The sequence below is a fragment of the Micromesistius poutassou genome (genome assembly GCF_964030765.1).
Source record: "Micromesistius poutassou genome assembly, chromosome: 12".
Classification (NCBI taxonomy): Eukaryota; Metazoa; Chordata; class Actinopteri; order Gadiformes; family Gadidae; genus Micromesistius; species Micromesistius poutassou.
The window spans coordinates 3,052,879-3,077,878 of NC_140282.1; the positions used below are offsets into that span (position 1 = coordinate 3,052,879).

A 25,000-nucleotide genomic window follows, 5' to 3' on the forward strand; every position below is an offset into this window, starting at 1 on the left:
TTGTCTTCGTTCGGTTTGACTCGTAAAATTATCTCAACATGACTGCGTCTTCCTATAGATTCGGGACGGGGGGGGGTTAGCCTAGCATAGCGTAGCCTAGCTTAGCACTACAACGCTTCGTTACCCTTATGGTCACGATCGCAAACAATTAGCACAACGTTGGCCATACAATAAGTGTGAAGCCGTCCACGTTGTTGTAATGTGAAGATGTGTTTGGTTATTTTCCTCAGTTAGAACCGACAAGCAACATCAGAAGACTGGAGCACTTTAGTACAGAAGCCTTTCAGAATACATAACACATATAAGCTTAACATTTATGCCTGTAATAACCCAGGTAGAACGAAGATATATAGATATGTAGATATAAAGATATGTAGCGTCAAATCAAATGACTATGATAGAGGATATTGTGTTATATTATATTATAAACCCCACATCTTAAAATGTGAGAAACCCAGCAGGCTGGTAATTTTGGCATAACAATGACATAACGCTACAGAGACGACTGAGAGACTATTTTCCCTTACGTGAGATAAAAGTGCTTTTAAACAGTGACATATCACTCCTCCTATGCTGCTCTGGTCGACCGATTACTCCCTATCTCTCTCTCTCTCTCTCTCTCTCCTCTCTCTCTCCTCTCTCTCTCTCTCTCTCTCTCTCTCTCTCTCTCTCTCTCTCTCTCTCTCTCTCTCTCTCTCTCTCTCCTCTCTCTCTCTCTCTCTCTCTCTCTCTCTCTCTCTCTCTCTCTCTCTCTCTCTCTCTCTCTCTCTCTCTCTCTCTCTCATCTCTCTCTCTCTCTGAGTAATGGGAGTGTGACCGCTGCAGTCAGGTATGATGGCTCAGGTAAGGTAAGGGGAGGTTATGGTAGTTCACTGTCTTTACACACCTGTTAAGGAGAGAGAGAGAGATAAGAGGCTGAACCGGGACGCCCTGATCAGCCTGATCAACAGGGAGGACCCCCGCTGTTCTGAAACCTGAAGCGCACGTGCGCGCACACACACACACACACACACACACACACACACACACACACACACACACACACACACACACACACACACACACACACACACACACACACACACACACACACACACACACACCGGTTTCAACCCTTTCAACCGAAGAAGCACTGACCTGATCAAAACTATGAAGGCTCAAAGTTCAAACAAAGGAGTAAGTACTAAATAAGTCGTCTATAGCGGCCATTCAACAGGCCGTTGTTCACGGCCCTGCGATCACTCAGACGACCAGTGAACTGGTCCTGACTCCCTCTTCTGGTCCCGATCGGCGGGTGAATCCCGCCGGCCCGCGGACCAGCGACCACACAGCGAGACTCCCGCCGGCCGCATTCCAAACAAGCGGCCCGTAGGCGTAAAAAGTGCTCGACTATCTCTCCCCTGACAGCCACCCAGAGAGCGGCCAGTCAAAGTCAACAGCCGCGCGTCTGAGGGACACTCAGGCGACCGCCGGCTGCCAGAAATACAACCCGGGGCCCGGAGAGTCGCCCATAAATCCTCCTCTAGACGTGGCCGCCGGGCTGGGTCCCTCAGACGGCGCTACGCTACGTAGCGCGGGGCTGCAGCTCACTATACATGACCGCTCTATCCGCTGTCTGTCTGTTAGCAGTTAGCCTGCGTATCTCTGTCTGCCGTCTGTCTAGCTAGCTACCCGTCTGTCCGTGTGCATTCACTTTACACAGTTACACACATGACTGGTCATCTACTGGATTTGCTTCACCAAATGATTGCATAAACGTTCTGGTTTTGTATTTGTCTGCACATTTTTTTGTCTGCACATTTTGTTTGTATTTAGAACTGCATTTTCATGCTGATATATATGAAATATATGCTGATATATATATATATATATATATATATATATACACATATACTTTTATTTAAAAAAATGCCCCCCCCCCCCGCGCGCACCCATTAATGCCAGCCCGCAGAGCCGTGCTGCTATTGGCCAAGGCCAGCATCAGCTGACCCCGAACAGGGCATGTGTCAAGAGACATTAGCATGAAGTTATGACGCCCGTCTGCCAGTCGAGGTGACCCCACGGCGAAGGCAGTAAACAACTCTGCAGATACAGGGTGAGGCTGTAAACTCTGCAGATACAGGGTGAAGCTTTAACCACTGCAGATACAGGGTGAGGCTGTAAACTCTGCAGATACAGGGTGAAGCTGTAAACACTGCAGATACAGGGTGAAGCTGTAAACTCTGCAGATACAGGGTGAAGCTGTAAACACTGCAGATACAGGGTGAAGCTGTAAACAATGCTGCAGATACAGGGTGAAGCTGTAAACACTGCAGATACAGGGTGAGGCTGTAAACACTGCAGATACAGGGTGAGGCTGTAAACACTGCAGATACAGGGTGAGGCTGTAAACACTGCAGATACAGGGTGAGGCTGTAAACTCTGCAGATACAGGGTGAGGCTGTAAACACTGCAGATACAGGGTGAGGCTGTAAACACTGCAGATACAGGGTGAAGCTGTAAACAATGCTGCAGATACAGGGTGAAGCTGTAAACACTGCAGATACAGGGTGAGGCTGTAAACACTGCAGATACAGGGTGAAGCTGTAAACAATGCTGCAGATACAGGGTGAAGCTGTAAACACTGCAGATACAGGGTGAAGCTGTAAACAATGCTGCAGATACAGGGTGAAGCTGTAAACACTGCAGATACAGGTTGAAGCTGTTAACACCACACCAAGGGCCTCTTGTTGGCTTAGCTGGGGGACTTCTTGTTGCAGGGGATCTGATTGGACAAGGCAGTGATGAGTCAACGTGGAGGTCAGGTCAGACGCAGCAACGTGTTGGAAACGCATCAGAGGGCCCCCCTGCCAGCGTGGAGGGGTGACGGGGACCCCCGCCCATGCAGGGCCTCCAGGAGTCGGCTCGTCAGCCCAGACCAGGGGCCACAGCGCTGAATGAGTGTGTGGCCCCCCAGATCTGGTGCAGTCAGGCTTAGCACAGGAACACGGTGCCCCAGAGCACAGGGGTCAGAGGTCACAGAGGGGCACCTGCTGGGGCCGCTGGGGGCCCGCTGGGGGCCCGCTGGGGGGCCGCTGGGGTTCAGACGAAGATTAAACCAACAGTGTTCACCAGTAAAGCTCTGGGCCAGGAAGCAGCACACAGCTGGAACGCAGTAAAGATGTCCTTTCAATTGATGCCGGGATATGGAATCCCTGCCTCGTTAAGAATAGTGAAACTATAAAGTTTACACCCCACTACAACTCACAAATTAGTGGTGGAGGAACTTGCTCCACCTTTGCTACAGTGGCATGGAAAGTTGTTCTAATATTGACTCCATTGCAGTTATAATCAGCGTACTTCGCGGGTTGGTGTACAAGGATAAACTGCACCTGTATCTCATGTGGCCATGAGCGACAGTACCTGTTCAGGGTAACCACTAAGCTCTGTGGTAGCGTCTGTTATGAAAGTCCTACCGGGTGCAGAGAGCTGCCGCTAGGACACGTACATCGTGACGCCACAACGCAGCGACCGTCTCCATTTTGGAAGCACAGGAGCATTGGGATCTTAGTTATTGGATACTGATGTTGTTTTGGTCCTTGCACAGTAATGAATCGTGGAATGATTTGAGATTACAGGAAGCCATTGTCGTGTATGAAACTGCCTCAGTGTTGAGAGACGTAAAATAACATTTTCATAATGCTAGGTTACGGTATAAATACCGTAAGATTTACCGATAAGATTTAGGATTTGACGAAGCCTAATAAAACTCTTGTGAGTCTTCTCAATGTGGCGTTTTGCTGGCGAGTGTCACCAGAAAAACCTCCCATGATGCAGTCTGACGGACAAGCCCTTGTAGTAAGTGAGAGGGTCAGACGTCTCAACAGGGCCAAGGGCCCGAGTGCGCCGGGTCACCCATACATCACACGCTGATCCCCAACTCTTCACATGCTGCTGATGGAGCGCGCCAGGGGAATGAATAAAACAGATGAGCAGTGAGGGGCTAGGGGAGGTGCCGGGCCAGTAGTCCGAGGTGTGTGTGTGTGAGCGAGTGTGTGCATGTGTGTGCGTGCGTGCGTGCGTGCGTGCGTGTGTGCGTGCGTGCGCATGTGTGCGCAGATCAGAAAACAACATGAACCCACCGCCACCAGCAGCAGCAGCAGCCGGTGTTTATTCTATTTGTACCTGAGCAGCCTGGAAGGCCATCAGTCTTCACGCGAGCAAATATTATCTTTAGATGTGCTGGTGAGAAACTCATGACATCAATACAGGAAGTGACAGCGCGGCACGGCTGCCTTGCTCATTAGGCCGAGGCATTCCTCCCAGAACATGGGACGGAGTTTCTTGGAGAAACGACAAGCGATAAAAAAACCTCTTTCCTTCTAGCTTTTAAAATCGCATTTCATCCATGCTGCTTTCGCTGAAGATTTTATCGCATTGATCAATTGTGTTTATGTTTTCGATCTGTTGTCATGGAGACTGCTGTTTCTTTGCTGTCCTTTGAGATGCTTCGTCCAGCCCTTTGCTGATCCATTGCTACGTATCAAAAATCCATAAATAAAGCGTCTTTTTTTTGTATTATCATAACGAGATGGGCTTTAAACGCTCCTGCCCAGGGTGGAGAAACAAATCATGAGGCAACCAAACGCACAACAGGAGGCTATGCATTGTAATAAAACATTTTGCATGGACACACATCCAAGTAACACCATAGCACGCGCACACACACACACACACACACACACACACACACACACACACACACACACACACACACACACACACACACACACACACACACACACACACACACACACACACACACACACACACTGTGTTAGACACCTTCTGCGGCTGGTCCTTAATGCATACATACAGGAGGATTTAGTGCAGGGCCTCTCGGACAGCTCCGGCCTGGAAGGACCCGGGTTTGATTTCCTTGTACCAATAAAGTGTGTTGAGTAAAGGAGTGCTGTGTGTTAATTATGTCCTGAGGACTTCCAGCCGCCCGTTAACGTGTGGAACTGGGAGGAGGCTGGGGGGGGGCCGGGTTACAGCTGCTCTGGGCCCACCGCCGCAGCGGGACAAGTGTGTGGTCAGTGGTCACCCTTTAAAAACACACACACACGGAGACAGACGTGTGCACACATACGTGCAAAAAACATGCACGTACACACACACACACACACACACACACACACACACACACACACACACACACACACACACACACACACACACACACACACACACACACACACACACACACACACACACACACACACTTCTCCTATTCCCTCCGCTGGCACCGAGGCAGCGGCGGCGGCTGAGCGCTGCCTCATAATGGAGTCTTTCTTCTGCAGCTCGTCTGACATGAGGAGCCGTACTAAAGAGACGTGTTTTCTGTGGCTCTGGCTTTTCCTCCCGAGTGTAACAGCTGGCAGGGCCCCGGGCCCCCGGGCCCTCTCTACGTACGGACGGACGGAGGAGGACGCTCGCGCTGTCGGGTTCATTCAACGTGGTTCTCCGAGGAACCCGCTCCACCTGAAACCACTCCAGTGAAACGACCGCAGGCCGCCTCGGGCAGTGTTGCCCTGGTAACCGGAGGGGCCGGGGGCGGACACTCGATCTGTTGATTCTTGATTAACGCGAAGGTAGGAGGTCCTCTCTCTGGAGTCGAGATGGACGTCTCCTGATGGGACTCTTTAATGACCAGAGGACGGCAGGGGTCTTCTCCGTCTGAGCATGGTGCCGGTCGTGAACTTGTGATATATACTCTTAAGACACGCATGGATCCCTGGCGACTCCTAAAGCTAGCTATAGCGCTGAAACCTCTCTCACAGGATCTATCTTTAGGATCTCTTGCCTGATTGGCTCGCATATTTTGCACAAAATGGGATTCCGAGGAAAAGCAAACGAAGGCCGAGGAATCAGGGTTGTGGCGTGGAGGGTGCCAGGGCAACAGAAAATCACAGAGCTTTCCTAATCAACGTCAATAAACTCTGCTCCAACATTTTGTCTAATAAGCAAAAAAAAAAAAGGAATCGTATGATTCCTCCGCTGTTGGTTACGGTCGTCCAATCAAGTGGTGCTATGGATCTCTCTCTGTGTGTGTGTGTGTGTGTGTGTGTGTGTGTGTGTGTGTGTGTGTGTGTGTGTGTGTGTGTGTGTGTGTGTGTGTGTGTGTGTGTGTGTGTGTGTGTGTGTGTGTGTGTGTGTGTGTCAGCAGTTTGGACAGAGCCGCTCGGAGTTCCCCCCGGGCTGTCGGAGCGGGACACACAAGGGCCAGGGAATAAGACCCTGGCACGCGCCGAGCGAAGAGGCACCGAGCACTGGCTGTACCCGGACCTCAGCCCTCCCGGGACAGGGCAGTGGCCTCACTGGTCTAAGTGAGCAGATCGCCTCTGACCAATGGAATGAGGGGGTTAACAGGAGGGGAGGATTCTGTGGTTTGGAGGAATAATCCAAGTAGAAATCTGTAAAGGTTTTTTTTTTTTTTTTTAAGTAACTAAAACTTAACTAAGGCTGGTTTTTATAAACTTGGGATAATGCAGACAACATGAGACACGGGAAAAAAACATTTAGACTGATCCGACTTGATCACACACTTTACTCCTTTTGTTTTGCCATAGCTTCTATTTAACCCATAATATGCCGTTATACTGACTGTATCTGTGTAGAGCTAGCCAGAAGTCCTGAGGGGACACACACACACATCTTCATCCAGCGGTAATGCAACATCACGTGACCCAATTTGAACAGTGAAACAACAAATTTCATGTAACCTGAGGAGGAGACAAATAAACATCATGTTTAGAGTAAACATTGTTTACCAGGGGGATTAACTACGCAAACTTTCCATGGCCTCAGCAGTACGTGGAAGCATTTAGGAAAACCACAGCAGAAACGCAGTGAAGCGGCCTGCTGACGTGAGCATCCCCTCTGCAGCACCCCCCCTCCCCCTCCCCCTCCCCCTCCTCCACCCAAACACCCAACGTTTAGTCAACGCTTTGCAGAGTCGATCCGAATGAAAAGACCAAGATCGGCTGGACTCGCTTACAAGATACGTTTCAATCCCCCTTTTCCCAAAATGGGTAAGACCAAATAATAGTATACACTTATATACACTTAATATATTCTCCCCCCCAGCTACTTCAGTTACCATAGCAGCCTGGAGAATAACTTTTCATGGTCTCTTTCATTTTCTCTCTCTTACCATCAACTTTTTTCAAGATCTTTGCCCCTTCCTGAGGTCGGACAGCCCTTGACTTGAGGGGGCCATCTCTAAATAAGTCTGCTGTTAATTACCAGGGGCCACCACTAGCTGGTTCGGATGACTCATGAATTCATGGGTGCTAGGAGACGGAGTAAGTGTTTGCACCGGCACGTGCGGTGAGAGAGATCATCTTGGTGGGGTCACATGAATTAACCATGCACACCCGCTTTTAATTCCCATGGATCCGTGTGTGTGTGTGTGTGTGTGTGTGTCTGTGTGTATGTATGTGTGTATGTGTGTATGTATGTGTGTGTGTGTGTGTGTGTCAAAATTAACCGATAATCGTTATTCTAACGACATTAATGCTTGAAAAGACATGAAGGCTGTGATGAAGATCTGAGAGCTCGATGCCCAGAGCATTAACATGATGAGGATGATGATGAAGATGACTGGATTACAGCAGTGGGACAAGAGGCGGCCAAAAGGACCATGAGACAGGCGAGTTCCAAAACAGAGATCTTTGGCTCAGGTTCACTCAGAATAAAGCTTCTTGACATAATGGAAACTTCCTTACAAAAGGTTGAATCCTTATTAAAGAGAAAGATCCAAAATTGAAGTCACTGGCATGGATAGGCATGCCTTCTTTGTTTCTCTCCTATTCCACGCTGCAGATGACCTCTGGTGCACTGCTGCCATCTGGTGGTTCTCCATGTAACCACAGGATGGGACCACCGCGACGTATAACACTAACGTCACACCACTCCACTGCACTGACCCGTTGACTGTGTACAGCAGGGTGCCCCCCCAGCAGGGTGCCCCCCCCCCCCCCCCCACCCCACCCCACCCTGCGGGTGCTAAACCAGCCAAACGAGGATCGCTCTCTTTGAACCAGAACCACCCCGGACAGCCGGCGGCGGCGTCGCCTTACCACACACTTTCCCGCCACGCACAGCGCCGTCCCGTTGGCCCCGCACGGCGCCCCATCTGTCACGCGGTCCGACAGACGGACGTAGAAGCGGAAGCCCAGCGCGCGGCAGTTCAGCGCGCAGCCGTGCTCTCCGGGCACTGGAGAGGAGGAAGAGGAGCAAGGGAGGAAGAACATCAGTCATCAACGACCCTGAGCTGGACCAGAGGTCATGTGACGCTGCTTTGTGGACCAATGGGCTTCAAGACATTAACCACTGAAGTACAGAATGAGCATGATGGTGATATTAGACCATATTAGACAACTATAGACGATATATAGACAATGTATATTGTTTGGTATGCAATATTACAGACAATATATTGTCTGTGTATGCAATATTATAGACAATATATAGACAATATATTGTCTGCGAATGCATGTACGAGATATTTTTTAGACTGATTTTTTGGGGGTTTTAGGGAGAGGTGAATCTATTGGGTATAAACGGTATAAACACAGTCAACCCTCGAAAAATAATAACACATTCAAATCAAAAGCTTCATCAAGTTCCTCGACTTCAGTTCCGCTTTTAACACCATCATACCAAACAGACTGGTGGAAAAACTTCTGGACCTTGGACTCTCACAACACATCTGCCACTGGATCAAAGACTTTCTGTCAAATCGCCCCCAGAGAGTTAAAGTAGGACCCCATCTCTCCTCAGCAGTAAACCTCAGCACCGGCTCCCCACAGGGCTGTGTGCTGAGCCCCCTACTCTACACTCTCTACACTCTCTACACGCAATCATCAAGTTTGCCGATGATAACTATTGTGGGGCTCATATCAGGAGGGGATGAGACTGCATATAGGGAGGAGATACAGCGGATGGCAGCACGGTGTTCAGAGAACAACCTGATCCTCAACACATCCAAAACCAAGGAACTAATCATTGACTTCAGAAGAAATAAAACAGACATTCAACCAGTATGCATAAATGGAGAAAGTGTGGAGAGGGCCTCAGACTTCAGGTTCCTGGGCACCCACATCATGGAGGACCTGACCTGGACAGTAAATTCCTCAACAATACAAAAAAAGGCCCAACAGAGACTGTACTTCTTAAGGATCCTAAGGAAAAACAACCTCACAGACAGACTGCTGGTGTCCTTTTACCAGAGCTCCATTGAGTCGGTGTTGAGCTACGTCACACTGTGGTCACACTGTGGTCACACTGTGGTTCAGCAGCTGCACCGCTGCCGAAAGGAAAGGGCTCCAGAGGGTCATTAACACTGCCCAAAAAATATGCTGATGTCCTCTCCCATCTCTGGAGGATATTTACAACAGCCGCTGCCTTAAGAGGGCCCACAGCATCCTCAAAGACTCATCCCACCCAGGCCATCACCTCCTTGAATTGCTACCATCAGGGAGGCGGTTCAGGACCATATACGGCAGAACAAACAGACTAAAGAACAGTTTTTATCCCAGGGCCATCAGTGCAATAAATAAACGCCAAAACTAGATTCTAACATGAAATGTGCAATAATAATTTTTAAACAGTTTTTACTTAAACAGTTTTAGTTTTTATAGTTGTTTTATCTTATTGAATTGTATACTGTGCCTATTGCCTGTTTGTCTTCTTATGTCTTTTTGTACTTTAAGAGCACTGATGTGAGCGTTTCTACCTCAATTTCGTTGTACCTGTGCAATGACAATTAAAGATATATTCTATTCTATATTCTATATTCTAAGTTAGTTGTTTAATTTGCAACACCGCTCCGTCCGAATTCAGAAGATACATCTGGAGTTGTCGCAATGTAACGCATGGAACGCACTCCTGCAGTAACAATCACAGACCATCCCATCCAACCCGTGATCCAGAGAGAAGCTGTTCTATCAAACATCCGCTAACCCGCCCAGAGCCTTCAAACAGACTCTCACTTCCCAGCAGAACTCCTACGCTGTTCCCAAGGTAACCTCACCTCTCCCCTCCAGAACCGCGACTCCATCAATTCAGTCCATTATTACTGAAACCTATTTCACAAACCGCTCCCCCTAACCCGGTACTAAATAGATCTTCTCTCAGTGTTTCCCCCTCGTGAATCAGCGGTCGCCATAACAACCCGCCGATGGTGACCACCTTTTCCATTCGTTGGGTTCAGAAGCCGTGCCAATTAGATATTATACGATCCCAGCAGGGAGCTCTTCTACAGATGTGCCATTGTTTGTCGAGGCCCCATTCAGGACCCGAGTCGCGTACCGCCGCGCCAGCGTAAGGTAATAATCTCCCACATCTGCACGAGCCGTCAAGGAGCAGGACGGGCTAAAAATACACAAACGCTCTCTTTGCTTTTGTTCGACAGGAAATTGAGTCGGAAAACCGATGCCCTCGGAGAAATTGGCGGGGGGGTTTTTTTCTTTCTGAGGTGTTTTCACCGTTGCTAGGATACGGTGATACAGGAGGAGAGGGGGAGGTCACACCTTCATGGATTCATGGAGCATGGATTCCTCCCACACCTTCATGGGTTCACTCTCTCAGGTGGGACAGCTCGGTTAGACCGGTGACTGGTCTACTGGGTGGTGGAGTGGGAGAACTGGTTTCACTCAAACTATCTCCAGACTCTCTGCTCTGATCATCAGATCTTTAAATTTAATCATATACTGTACGTTGACTTGACGCCTGACATCCTAAGCTGGGACTAAACTGCAATGTTCCTGAACTAAAGTATGATCATCATCATCATAGACAATATATATTGTTTGGTATGCAATATTATAGACAATATATAGACAATATATTGTCTGCGAATGCATGTACGAGATATCTTTGTTATGTTACATTGTTATGTTTGAGACACTCGGTTTTAGGGATCTATTGGTTATAAACGGTATAAACACAGTGAACCCTCGAAAAATAATAACACATTCAAATAAAAAGCTTCATCAAGTTAGTCATTTAATTTGCAACACTGCTCTGTCCGAGTTCAGAAGATACATCTTGAGTTGTCGCAATGTAACGCGTGGAACGCACTCCTGCAGTAACAATCACAGACCATCCCATCCAACCCGTGATCCAGAGAGAAGCTGTTCTATCAAACATCCGCTAACCCGCCCAGAGCCTTCAAACAGACTCTCAATTCCCAGCAGAACTCCTACGCTGTTCCCAAGGTAACCTCACCTCTCCCCTCCAGAACCGCGACTCCATCAATTCAGTCCATTATTACTGAAACCTATTTCACAAACCGCTCCCCCTAACTCTGTACTAAAGTAGATCTTCTCTCTTCTCTCTCTCTTGGGGTGTGGGGGTCTTGGGGTGTGCCGGTATGGGGGTCTGGGGTATGGGGGTCTTGGCGTTTTGGGGTCTGGGGGTGTGGGGGTCCTACCTTCGTTGAAGGGCTCCCAGTCGTACAGTCGCCCCATGAAGGGCTGCCTGTTGTAGGAGGAGCACTGAGCTGCTCTGATGCTAGGGCTGGAGGAGGGGCAGGCCTGGGGAGAGAGCACAGGCATGCACGCACACACAGGCATGCACGCACACACACATGAACAGACAGACATGCAAACCCACACCCACATACACATACACACACACACACACAGTAAATACAGAAGTTCCAGGACAACACAAATTAACTTTTTATGAAACATAAAAATCCATGCTTTGAGTGTGTGGGTGGTCACCTGCTCCTTTGTGTTAATGAGACCACATGTTTTTGAAAAGGAGCGCACTAAGATTCCAGCATTTTCTAGTAAAAACTGACCCAATAGCCACGTGTCCTAACAAGACACACCAGACCCACACCCGCTGGCTCTGAGGGCGTTAGCATCTACACACTGAGACCTTAAGGAACTGCTGCTCATCAGCTCTGTCTTACAGTGCACCTTCTACACCAGATCCTACTGCATCTGACCCGTCAGTGAGGTGCATTCCATATAGACCACCTCGACACAGGTCCCTCAACATGACCAAATCAACCATAAGCACTCCTAAATTAACAAACCCCAACCCTAAGACTCTTCAGTGAATGTGGATTCAAAACAAGAGGGGAATGAATGAGACCGGGCAGGACATCCTAACCCTTTCACCTCTGCGCTCATCCTTCAGAACCACAGATCAATAATCACATCCTCCAGAATCACTGATCAATAATCACATCCTCCAGAATCACTTATCAATAATCACATCCTCCAGAACAACAGATCAATAATCACATCCTTCAGAATCACTGATCAATAATCACATCCTCCAGAACCACAGATCAATAATCACATCCTCCAGAATCACTGATCAATAATCACAGATCAATAATCAAAGATCAAGACTCACAGACCAATAATCACATCCTTCTGACCCACAGATCAATAATCCCAGATCAATACTCACGTTGTTATTGCAGATCTGGAAGCGGACGTTCTCCCCGGCGCAGGCGGAGGCATCCAGGGGTTCATAGGGCCTCTCCTGGGGTCCCTGAGACCCAGAGGACTGGGGCCCCCGCTGGGGCTGCTGGTAGGCCGAGCCGGGCTGGTAGAGGGGTGCCCAGACCGGGGGGGCCTTGGGGCGGGGCTCCCGGGGGCCCGGGTAGGTCCGGCCCGGGAGGTGGTGCTGATGGTGCTGCTGGCGCTGGGGGCTGCTGGAGGAGGAGGAGGGGTCCCAGCTGTTTGACCTGTGACCCCCGTGGGGTCGGGGCGGGGGGGGCTGGAAGGACTGGGTCGGAGGGGAGCGCCTGTGCCGCTGAGATGGGGACCCCCCCGGTCGGAACCCGGGCCCCGTGGCGGGCGGGACCCCGGCCCGGACCCGGCCATAGCCGTACTGTCCCGGGGAGAAGTGTCCCGGCGGCCTGTGGACACACGGAGGATTGCAGCACACATGAGAGAAGCACTTAACAGACAGTTACAGTTAAAATGTCATCCGTCTACCGTCAGCTGGAGACGGAGCACAAACAATAAGCTGAACCAGCCACTCTGATGCACGGTCCAATGCCGGGGGGGGGGACGCTGCGATGGTCTGAAGTCTTGATGGTCCGTCTGAGAACCTCAGCGAGCCCGGAGCCTGGACTCCCATCACTAGAGAACGTTCCACTGAGGGGCGACACGACGGGCCGTAGTCACTCTGAGACCGTGCTACTCTGCTAGACTACCTCCACACACGGGCAGAAACAGCCCTGCGGAAATGATAGAATGTCTACAGATGTGTCCATGTGGCTCAGGAGGTAGAGAGTCCAATCCCCGGCTCCTCCTAGCTGAGTGTCGAGGTGGCCCTGAGCGAGACACCTCACCCTAACTGCTCCCGACGAGCTGGCTGTCACCTTGTCGCCTTGGTTGACAACGCCGTCGGTGTGTGGCTGTGTGTGCATGAATGGATGAATAGATGAATATTAGGCATTATTGTAAAGCGGTTGGGTTGCCACTGGTTAGAAAAACTATATAAAAGATATATAAATGCAGTCCATTTACCATTTGATTATAAATGACTACTCTACTCAACACTTGAATCGGTTTGTGGTTTTAACCCAAGAGAAGTCTCACACCATAACATAGTTCACTCTCCCCTCCAGGTCGTCAGCAGGCTGGGCTTCTGTGGACAGGGCTGGGTTTCTTGTTAAAACAATTTCTGGGAAATAGGTTGCGTCTCTGGAGGTTTGGAGTAGGCTAATAAATCATTTTTCATTAAGAGTCGGTAAGTCTCGTCCCTGCTGTAGTGTCTTCAGGCAAGATTACACTCAACTGCAAATATTTGAGGAACTTAAAGATTGAAAAGCAAGACCTGAACGTAATCCTCTGAGAGCAGAAACCGTACCAATCTGTGACATGAGTGCACTTGCAGTTCTCTCTTTTGCGGTCTCCAACATTTAGCTTTCATCTGAACATCGTTCACATCTCTGAAGATCACCTCACATCACACTGAAAACAGGGCTCCACGTGATGGTGATGTTATGCCACCAGGTGTGAGTGTGATTAGCCATCACATGCCGGGCGCGATACAAGTGGGCTGAAACCAACCCTTTAAGACTGAATGGATGACGAGTGACACATCCTTGTCTAGCATCCTGCTTGGCACACATGGAAACTGAAAGGTGCTCCGTTGAGAACCAGCTCTGGTTTAATTCACCTTTTTGAAGTGGATTTCCTTTTTGAAGGTTTTCCACCTTTCACACGTCTGTCCGTAAAATATCATTTTGGCGGAGGGGTGGGGCGTCCCAGTGGATCACTGCGTAGAATGACTTAACTGAACCGTTAAGGTTCAGCCCTTACGACAGTGACGCGGGTTTGATTTCTGCTCATGGTCCTTTGCTGCATGTCCTCCCCTCTCTCCCATAGCTTCCTGTCTAACTCACTGCATCTTCATGAATAAAGCATAAAAATCTTGAAATAAAATCATAGGAAATAAAAATCTATTATTTGATAATTACATTTAAGTCTTAAAGGTCCCATGACATGCCACCAGGTGTGGTGTTATTAGCAGTTACAAGCCGTTGTTATGACATCAAAACGGCTTGTAACGGCTAATCACACCACACCTGGTGGCATGTCATGGGACCTTTAAGGACACATCCTCATTACGTGATCAATTTGAGCCGATTATAAAACAGTGTTTCTTTACCTGCGTCCTGAGGGCCCCCTCCCTCCCTGGGTCCGGTCCGCTGCCAACGGGCTGCTGCCGTTGTGGGTGTGGGGCCGGGCCCCGGGGTCCTGCCCCCCCACCACCGGCTGCAGGGCCGAGACCACGTAACGTGAGTCCTGGACCCGCCCCCCACCGCCGCCGGGTCTCCGGGAGTCCGCGGGGGGTCTGTGGGCGGGGGGCGCGTACACGGGCAGGCAGGGTCGGCTCTGCTCCTGCACCCCTCTGCCGCAGGTCCTTGAGCAAGGCGCCAGGGCTCCCCAGGCCCCCCAGGAGCCCTGGGATCCTCCGTGGCCCCCTGCCGCCGCCGCTACCTCCTGTGGGGGGTCTCTGCCCTGGGGGCCCTGCGAGGAGAGGCAGGGGTTAACACCGCCGGAGTGACTCAAAGCAACACAAACCGAGTAGCGGAGAGACAATGGAGGCGCGGTGGAGGGAGCTGCAGGGAGAGGAGAGGCTGAGAGACTGTCAGCATCCGGGGCCTGCTGAAGTCTTCCTGCACTGACCTCATCCCGGTAACATCACCCCCCTGCCCTCTCCCTCACTGTTGATGAAGCAAGCCTCTGTTCCTGCTGGGAAAGCCCCCCCGCCCCCCCTCCATACCTGCACTTCCCCCCTGTTGACTCGGCCCCTGAGAAAGACTTTTCCACGGACGTATTAGTGGCAATCACGGCGGCGGCTGCGCTGCTGTGATGCTGACATGCTGCCAGGCCCTGGCCGGCCTGCCAACCCGTCCCGAGGACCACGTGGTGCAGCCATGGAAATCTCACTCTTCAAGGAGCACTTTGTCTCCGTCCGGCCCCCACCCTCACCCCCACCCCTCCCCCGCCCCCCCCCCCAGCCCGGCGTCCACATGGCGGTACGAGACGCTCAGTGGCCTCCGACCCGCGGGACGATGGGGAGAGAATACAGAAGCAGGCTGTCAATCAACAACGTCCTGCCTTTCACACCGGCCTCGAACCCTCCACCCCGCGCGCCCCCCACCCCCCCGCCCCCCATCCCAACCTCCCACCTCTCTGCACCCCCGCCCCCCCACCACCCCACCCGACCACCCTCCCCCCTCCCTAACTCCCACCTCCCTGCCTCCTCCCCCACGACTTCAGCCTTTGTAATACTACACCGCTGTCTCTGAAGGGGTCGGCCCGGGGTCACACAGCTGGACCTCTTCTGACACAGCATGCATGGATGCTGCCCCCCCCCCCCCCCAACCCGACTACCCCGAACCCGAACCAGCTCCTCTAGACGGGCAAGGAGCCCTGCAGTGATCGGCCCACCCCGAGGCCCGTGGCAATTGGCCGATCCGCGCGTCCGTCAGCCTGATTCCCTGTCTTGGCCGGCCACGTTGAGATCTTGGCTGCCGCTGGCTGAAACTGTCTCCCCTTTGTTCCAGCGCTCAGAGCACCGTTTGGATTTCATTAGTTTGAGGGGGGTGGGGGGGGAGCATTTAGCTGTAGGGGCGATTCTGGGCGACAGTAAGCTGACCTCCATCGTGTTCCCACCCCGGACTCAGAGTCCCCCTCTCTCTCTCTCCCCCTCTGACAACTGAGAGAGAGAGAGAGATACTCGGCTCTCATCAACAACACCTCAACACACCACCCTCCCAGACCCAACACGCTCGCTTCACACGCCACACATCAGAGAGGAGCCCGGACACTCCTCTGATCCGGTCTGTGTTTCAGAGAGGGGGCACGTCCTCCACGGAGAGGGAACGCTACAAAGACACGACCGTGCACGCCATCTTCAGAGATTCCACATTCCTCTGCTCCGTGCCAACCGCCAGCGAGCTGGGCAGCGGCAGGCAGCGCACCGCTCAGATCCAAACGCGGGCTGCAGACATGGGAGGGAGGTCTGGGGGCTGGGTGTGAGCTGATGGACGTCAAGATGCAGAGGATGGGTCTGTGGGGGCGGACGGCTCGGCTGCTCACCCATCTGTGGCCCGCGGGGAGCTGACACGACGCAGGGCCCGGGCAGAAGAGCAGCAGCAGCAGTGGACCCAGTCTGGAAGACACACACGTTGAGTCAGTCTTGTGGGAAACGATTTAGGGAGTGGAGGAGAGGGAGGTCGAGGAGATACAGACGGAGAGAGGGAGAGAATGAATGAAAGAACGACAGAACGAAAGAATGAATGAAAGAAAGAAAGAATAAATGAATAAATGCATGACTGAAAGAAAGAAAGAAGGAAAGAAAGAGAAAGAAAGGTAGAAAGAAGAGAGAGAGTGAGAGAAAGGAAGAAAGAAAGAGAGAGAAAGAGAAAGACAGGAAGAAAGAACAGGTGCTTCAAGCTAATCTTTAAGTGACCATTCCGGTCGATTTCACCTCAGGATCCAGACACAAGCCTCCCTCATCGCTCCTGGCCGGCCGGCGTTAAGAGACTCTGGGGAAGAGACGAGGGTTATGATGAAGGTCTGTCTGTGAGACCTCACACATGTCCTCCCTCACCGTCTGGTTCACCGCGAGAGACACCGAATCAGGGGAAATAAGTGACGGCTGCCCCACTTGACCTTGTGTGTTAACCTATGACCCCCACACACCCCCTAACCCAGAGCCTGACCCTACCTCTCTCTTCAGGGACACATTTCTATTAACATTTATGGCATTTAGCAGACACTTTTATCCAAAGGGACTTGCAATAAGTACATTTGTCAGGAGAAAGAGAAACAATATATCGCTGTCGGTACGGCGAGGATGTTCATAGAAACAAGTGCCAAGCACTAAGGTTAGGTTAACCCATTCACAACAAAGATAGCTAGGATAAGATGCTACTTAATGCCAAGTACTATTTTTAAGTGCCTGGAAGCAAAACATACAATAAGTGTGTAAGAGGGGTGTGGTGGGGGGGTAAGGGGGTAGGCTATACAGAGTCAAGCTGAACTCTGAACCCAGGGTCAGAGGTCATTTTCAATGCATGCTTTTAATTAATTTCCCCATTATTGTTATTAAAAATGGCAATTTACTTAAAGGAATAAACAATAAAAATGTAAAAAATGCACCACTAAAGAATCCAACATAATGTGAAAGAAAATAGTTGTTGTTGTTTTTTAAATGCATTAAGCCTTCATTAAATACTATAAACAATTAAGTTGAGTTTGACTTTCAACTCGACTCTAAAACTCGCTCAATTGTTACCTAGGCCTACCAACTTTTCTCGACTTCAATAAATATTATGCGAGTTAAACAAAACTTTGTCAGTTAGACAATCTGCTCTGATCACAGATGTTACCTTTGGCCAGTAATGTCGTCCGATCAGGTCAAATACGGCGGACATCCACAGTAGTAGTAGTAGTAGTAGTAGTAGTAGTAGTGTAGAAGTTATCCTCCTTTACTACGGTGTTCAGAGACAAGTATCCTCATATCTCGGCAGAAACATGAATCCAGGTGAGAGTGCAGATTGCACTCATTTACATCCACAGAACTCACATGCAGGTACAGATGATCCAGCTCTCTTTAACCCCCGCTGTGTCGTCCTGATCATAACATTTGTGCTGCCACTTACTACCACTTTGAACGCGCGGTGATCTGCGATAAGTGATCTGGATCTTCTGCAGAGACAGGAGCTGCAGTACAGGAGGAGCAGGAACAGCGCCCCCTGTCGCTCCACCAGAGGGACGGGACGAAAGTATAGAAAAAAAAAAAAAAAATGTATAGAAATTATGATGATAGATAGATAGATAGATAGATAGATAGATAGATAGATAGATATAAATCATATAATTATATTGTATTTTAAATAATAGCTAACATGTATCATATTTCATTAAAACAATGTGATATATTTCTATGTGAAAAATAAGAGGCAACGTCATTTCAATTTGAAATTTAAATCAATTAAAATAAATCCAACTTCTTCCTGCCGTCCCGGTGATCCTGTCCTCTTCTTTCTCCTCACGTCTCAGACGCTCTCAGAGAGATGAAATCATCTCCCTAAAGCGTGCTGCTCCCTGACCACACAGGAGAGGTACTGTTGCGTGCAGCCCACCACTCGGTGTGAGTGTGTGTGTGTTTGTGTGTATTGTGTGTAAGGCTTTCTCTAACAGCCGTAGGGTGTCATGCAGGAAAAACACACACAAACACACAAAACCACAGGACCAGCACGGCAACAAAGGAGGTGCTTTGTCAAAGTTTTGACACTAGTGGTCACTAATCCTGGTGTAAGCACACACTAGCCTGTTGAAGCCCTTCATCCTACATGTTGATGTCTGTCTCCCTTTGTCTCTCCTTCCCCCCCTCTCCCCCCCCCCTCTCTCTCTCTCTCTCTCTCTCTCTCTCTCTCTCTCTGTCCTGTCTCTCAACATCAGGGACCATGATGGAAATAAGTGCTTGCACTTTGTCATGTTTTTTTCTATACCTTGGAGATGTCTGTATTCCATAAAATAAAATAAAATAAAATAAAATAAAATAAAATAAAATCTCTCTCTCTCTCTCTCTCTCTCTCTCTCTCTCTCTCTCTCTCTCTCTCATCATCTACCCGTCCAGCCCTCTCTCCATCAGACCTCATCATGCCGATGCTTCGGAGGAATTCCTCTTCAACCGCGGCGTCTCAGAGCGGCGGTCATGGGTGAGCGAGCCCCCCCCCCCAATTACAGCAGCGATAATGAACCTCTGTTCCGGATCGCCCGTTCAGAGGGCGAGAGAGAGACCGGACCGCGACCAGAAGGCCGCCCCGCTCCCGCTCCTCACACGACGGGCCACCGACGTCAGACGCACACACAAGGCCCGTCTCAAGAGATCTGGTCTCCAGACCATGAGGTCAGTGAGGTCCGGACCTCAGTGACCTCATAGAGATAAAAAATTATCAAAACTAAATACAACTGTGTACAGAATCAGCGGTTGAGAACTTGAAGAGCAAATGCTTCATTTGTCACAACTCACTATTGTTCAAATCCTGGCTACGGCCTGTCTCCAACCAGGACCAGAAGTTACTGAGAGATGTTGGAACATTGTTGAACAGAAAGTGTTGTGTGAAAAGTGAGTCTGTGTGTTTTATTTTCATTGTAGAATTCCACCTGATGGAAAAAACTAAACTGAGTGACAAGGCCCTCCACACGCATCACTGGAGATCAATAACTCTGGGGACGGTTTGTGCGAACGGTGTAGAATATGATATAACCTGTGAAGACACGGCTATTCCTCCACCTAGGAACCTGGGGACCTCCACCTCCAAACTAATTATGTAACAGTGCTGACCAGAACACCTGGCAAAATGTATCATTTATATTAAAGTATTTGGGCACATGATTCACTTATTTGAATTCATTATTTGATTCTTTATGTGTTTCCAATTGCGGTTAAGAGACTCTTTGTCCAGAGAGATGTATCTTTATGGGATTGGCTCATCATTGTGAATGCATGTGACTCACCCTGTAGAAGCTGATGGAGGTGGAACAAGGCCAGTCATATTTGCATAACCGTACAGATGATTATGTCACTTTGCAGGTCTGCAGTTCGAGTTCCTGCGTTATGCTTTGTTCATGGAAAACCCAAACTTTCCCCCGTCTATCCAGCGATTCCCATTGTGTCATAAATATATGGCATGTTGAGCCATTTGAGACTGTACCTGTGATTAACGGCTATACAAATAAAATGGAATGGAATTGAATTGTGTATGTTGTGAATCATCAGCGGCCGGCAGAACTAGTACTTCAAATTCCACGCATCGCCCACGGACATAATGAACCTCTTCTGAAACGCAAAGGATTCATTAAAAACAAAATGGGGGGTTGAGGTTCTCTGGAGCAAGGCATTAGACACACTTGAGCACACTTGTGCAAATCATAGTCGCAATGTGGAGCGGTGAGATAGTTGGCCTGTGGGCAGCCACAGCTTCCTGTTGAAACAATATTAAACACAAAGTTTTGTGTGGCTGACATCTTGACTCCTGGGTTTGCTGATGAGGCAGTGCTTTGAGTTGTTACTGCTTTTATCAACAGCAACAATCAGGCGAGGAGCTCCGCGTTCAAGACTCTGTCAGCCTGGGCTGGTCCTGAAACATGTCCTCAGGGCCTGTTACCTGGGCCCTTTCTGAAGGGATTTCATGCATTGCTTCTTCACACATACTTCACTGACAGTATGTCCTGCACAGAGCGAGCTCTATAACGGGAAGGAAGAGGCAATCCCAAACCCTGTTTAAATGACTCATGGGGCGTGCAACGCTGCAAATGCGGTTGTTAGACTCAAGACTCACTTGTTCAGAGTTCACCTAGACTCTGCATAGCCACCCCCTTTACCCCCCACTCCCCCACATCGCTCTGATGCACTTATTATCCGTTGTACGTCCTGGCACTTAATGTACGCACTTATTGTATGTTGTACGTCCTGGCACTTAATATACCCACTTATTGTATGTTGTACGTCCTGGCACCTAATGTACACTTATTGTATTTTGTACATCCTGGCACTTAATGTACGCACTTATTGTATGTTGCACGTCCTTGCACTTAAAAATAGTACTTAGCATTGTGTAGCATCTTATCCTAGCTTTCTTTGTTGTATACAGGGAATGGGTTAACCTAGCGATCGTTAGTGCTTGACACTTTGTTCTATGACTTTCTGTTCTGACTGTACCGACAATGATATATTGTTATTTCTCTTTCTTCTGACAAATGTACTTATTGTAAATTGCTTTGGATAAAAGCGTCTGCTGAATGCCCTAAATGTAAATGTAAATGTAAATGTTAGGATTTGTCTTTGTGACGGTGAGGTGATGTTCCTTCTCTCTTGATTTCCTGATTTCACGGTTCAGGTCTCGGTACGAGGACGCCGCACGTCTGCTGTGGTGGGATTAGGTTAACTCTGATTCAACAAGTTCCCTGAGGGTTGCTGATGCCAACATGAAATATATATCAGCAGAAAGGTTTCCAAGGCAACACGAGTTAAAATACAACAAAGCATGTCAATGTGTTTACACTCCCCCCTCTGTGCCAGATGTCCCTTTAAGGCAACTCCATGTGTGTCTCTGTTTCTGGTCCGGATACCAGATTAAAGAATACATTTGTATCAGAACAGGATTGCATTTCAGGACATTCTCGTTTTCAACGGGGATCAGAATAGATCATAGTTGCTTATGGACTTTGTCTAAACACATGTTTCTGGTCCAAAACAGTTTTGGTGGGATAACACTTTCGTTCATTCCCTTTGTTTGGACAAATGGTTTGTGGTGTTGACTGAAAATTCTCATGGACGTAATATGTGGCTACCTGCAGCCTGAGAGCATTCCACTCTCACTACACTGCCACACAACCACAGGCTCTCGATGTCATCATCATCAGCAGCCATTGACTGCAGGACCTCCAAAGAATGGTTAATCTCTGGGAATCATCAGGACCTCTTCAGTGGTGATAGTGGTTTAGAGGGGCAAGTAATCTACATGGTCCTGAAGGTCATTTTCTCTACCTCCTGAAAACTTCCCCATGAAACATTGAGTCATCTTGACTGATCAGCTCCATAGAACATACTGTATATTGTTATTGAGAAACGTCTCACCTCAGAGTCCATTGTTAAATCATCTCGCTCATAGTATAAACCAGGAACACAATTTCAAGCATCTCAAGTTGTTGACTCCTGATGTTTTTCATGTGTGTTCGCTTCCCTTTGAAGGTTCGGCCGGGTGGAGAGAAAAAATCCACTTTGTACCCTTTTTAAAAATTCATCTTTAAACAGTAAAAGCACTCAAACCCAAATACCGTTTAATAGAGGACACGTTATCCAGGCTGTTCCCTTGTGTGTGCAGTACGACTTCAGCATGGGGCTGAGAAGAACCAGGAGGAGAACGGAGGAGATCTGTAGAGATCCGCCTCAGGGGGCATTCCAGGCCTGGGCTCCACACCGAACCAGACGACTATCATGGAGACCGGTCCTCCCAGCGCAGAGACCAGCATGTAGGCTACCCCCCCTCCCCCACCTACACCACCACCTACACCACCACTTAACACCACCACCAACACCACCACCGCCCTCCGTGGGCCTCCCTGCTCTGCGAGGTGTGAATAAGGTCGCAGCTCCGACGTGACATCCTGTCAGAAGCCGTTTGCTCGAAAGAGCGGAAACGATGAACTGAATCCAACACGCACGCTCTGCATTCACAGCACTCAAAGGTTTGCAATCGCACTCGGTTCAACTCAGAAGTGTACAGGGATGAGCTTAATTGATAGCTCACCTGTTCCTTTCTCATTTGAAAGGAGAGCGAAGGGTAAACCAATCAACCAACGGCCATTTCAATTCATCCACCAATGAGAGCACTGCTCTAGTCACTTGTTCTTATCCATCGTTGTCTATTGTTATCTTTAAGGGAGAGCAGATAATCACATGTGACAGGGAATAGTTTAATCCTAAATACATACAGAAAATCACACAAAGAGGTCATCAAAGAAACAGAAAAACTAAGGATATAGGAGTTACAGGGCCTGTCGCCAGGCATGGTGAGGGAGAGACATGTGGGAGGGGGGGGGGAACAAGGGAAACAATGGTGTAAAACTTGGTCCCTCTCTGAAGGCTTCTCAGGTGCATGAGGGGTTGCAGAGCACCAGAAACGGGACAGGACTCAAAGCGTCGATGACGGTCGGTTTTCTTCGTGAGGACGTACATTCAGACAAGACGTGCACGCTGGGGCGGTCTTCAGAACATTCTCTCTGCTACCATCTCCAGGCTTTGGTCGCAGATGCGCAAGCGGAGATCATCCTCTGCTTCCAGAGACGTGATTGGCTAATGAGTGGCCACATGACGACGTGTTTGGGTCTGGAGGACATTGGCAAGCACGACTTATTCTTGAATGCCTGTTTGCTTTGTGTTTGGTGTCGTGTATGTGTGTGCATGCGTTGTGATGTCTGTGTTTGTGTATGTTACAGTCGGTGTGTGTGTGTGTGTGTGTGTGTGTGTGTGTGTGTTACAGTCAGTGTGTATGTGTTAGTCGGTGTGTGTGTGTGTGTGTGTGTGTGTGCGTTACAGTCACTGTGTATGTGTTAGTCGGTGTGTACGTGTTACAGTCGGTGTGTATGTGTTAGTCGGTGTGTGTGTGTGTGTGTGTGTGTGTGTGTGTTACAGTAGCTGTGTATGTGTTAGTCGGTGTGTGCGTGTGTGTGTGTGTGTGTGTGTGTTACAGTCGGTGTGTATGTGTTAGTCTGTGTGTGTGTGTGTGTGTGTCTCTCCGTGTGTGTGTGTTAGTCTCTCCGTGTGTGTGTGTGTGTGTGTGTGTGTGTGTCTGTGTGTGTGTGTCTGTGTTGATGTATGGCTACGCATGGCCGGCCCCATTCACTTGTTCTGGGACAGTCTGAGGAGGCAGGCCTTGCGGTAGGAGGGCCGGTCCCTCATGTCCAGCACGCAGTCCCGCACCATCTCCACGAACAGGGAGGGCCACAGCTTGTGCAGAGCCTCTCCCTTCAGGTGGGTGTCGGACGCCCGCTGGACCAGCTCCTGCAGGTACTGCTGGGTGGTGGCGGCGCGCTCCGACGGCTCCACAGCGCCCTCCTGAGGGGGAGAGCGCAACCACGCGTTAGCAGACCACTCAGCGCCAGACCAGAGCCTCCTCAATGAGCTGAGAGAACGGTCGTATTGTGGTGAAGGCGTCGAGGGTGTTGGTGGCTTTCAAGTGGTGTTTGGGTGGTGGTTGGGTAGTGTTTAGGTGGTGGTTGGTTGGCGTTTGGGATGTGATTGGGTGGTGTTTGGGATGTGATTGGGTGGTGTTTGGTGGTGTTTTGATGGTGTTTGGTTGGTGTTTGGGATGTAATTGGGTGGTGTTTGGGATGTGATTGGGTGGTGTTTGGTTGGTGTTTGGGATGTGATTGGGTGGTGTTTGGTTGGTGTTTGGGATGTGATTGGGTAGTGTTTGGTTGGTGTTTGGGATGTGATTGGGTGGTGTTTGGTGGTGTTTTTATGGTGATGGGGTGGTGTTTTGGTGGTGTTTGGGTGGGGCAGGGCGTGCATGGTGTGACGGACCTCGGAGCTGTCGCTGGCGCCGTCCCGACACGGGTAGTTGAACAGGGCCCGGCTAAGCCCCTCCCCCAGCAGCTTCCCGTTCTCCCTCAGCTCCTCTGGGCTCTGGCCCGGCCGCCGGCCACGCCCCTCCAGGTGGAACTGCAGCTGGCGCTTCCTGTCGGAGGGGGAGGGGCCAAGGTGGTGGACCAATGAGGAGAGAGGGAGCGGAACGAGGGTAGAAAAGGGAAGAGGAGAGGAAAGAAACACACGAGAGAGAGAGAGAGAAAGAGAGAGAGAGAGAGAGAGAGAGAGAGAGAGACAAAGAGAGAGTCACAAACAGAGAGAGACACAGACACACAGAGAGAGAGAGAGAGAGAGAGAGAGA

General features: G+C 49.7%; 2 protein-coding genes across 2 annotated transcripts in view; both read right to left on the minus strand.

The window, feature by feature from the left end:
• Window positions 1-15,220, minus strand: part of thsd4 (thrombospondin type 1 domain containing 4) — a gene marked incomplete at its 5' end in the record, with an annotated part of 23,931 nt that extends 8,711 nt beyond the window's left edge. Inside the window, 8 exons of the mRNA XM_084475877.1 lie at window positions 1,318-1,400; window positions 1,932-1,984; window positions 8,124-8,260; window positions 11,480-11,582; window positions 12,478-12,615; window positions 12,877-12,931; window positions 14,695-15,056; window positions 15,176-15,220. Of these exons, the coding sequence (XP_084332003.1) occupies window positions 1,318-1,400; window positions 1,932-1,984; window positions 8,124-8,260; window positions 11,480-11,582; window positions 12,478-12,615; window positions 12,877-12,931; window positions 14,695-15,056; window positions 15,176-15,220 (976 nt within the window). The remainder of the gene's footprint in view (window positions 1-1,317; window positions 1,401-1,931; window positions 1,985-8,123; window positions 8,261-11,479; window positions 11,583-12,477; window positions 12,616-12,876; window positions 12,932-14,694; window positions 15,057-15,175) is intronic.
• An 8,732-nt stretch (window positions 15,221-23,952) lies between these two features.
• The window catches only part of lrrc49 (leucine rich repeat containing 49), a gene marked incomplete at both ends in the record, with an annotated part of 24,720 nt that continues 23,672 nt past the window's right edge, over window positions 23,953-25,000 (minus strand). The window contains 2 exons of the mRNA XM_084475878.1: window positions 23,953-24,168; window positions 24,637-24,790. Of these exons, the coding sequence (XP_084332004.1) occupies window positions 23,953-24,168; window positions 24,637-24,790 (370 nt within the window). The remainder of the gene's footprint in view (window positions 24,169-24,636; window positions 24,791-25,000) is intronic.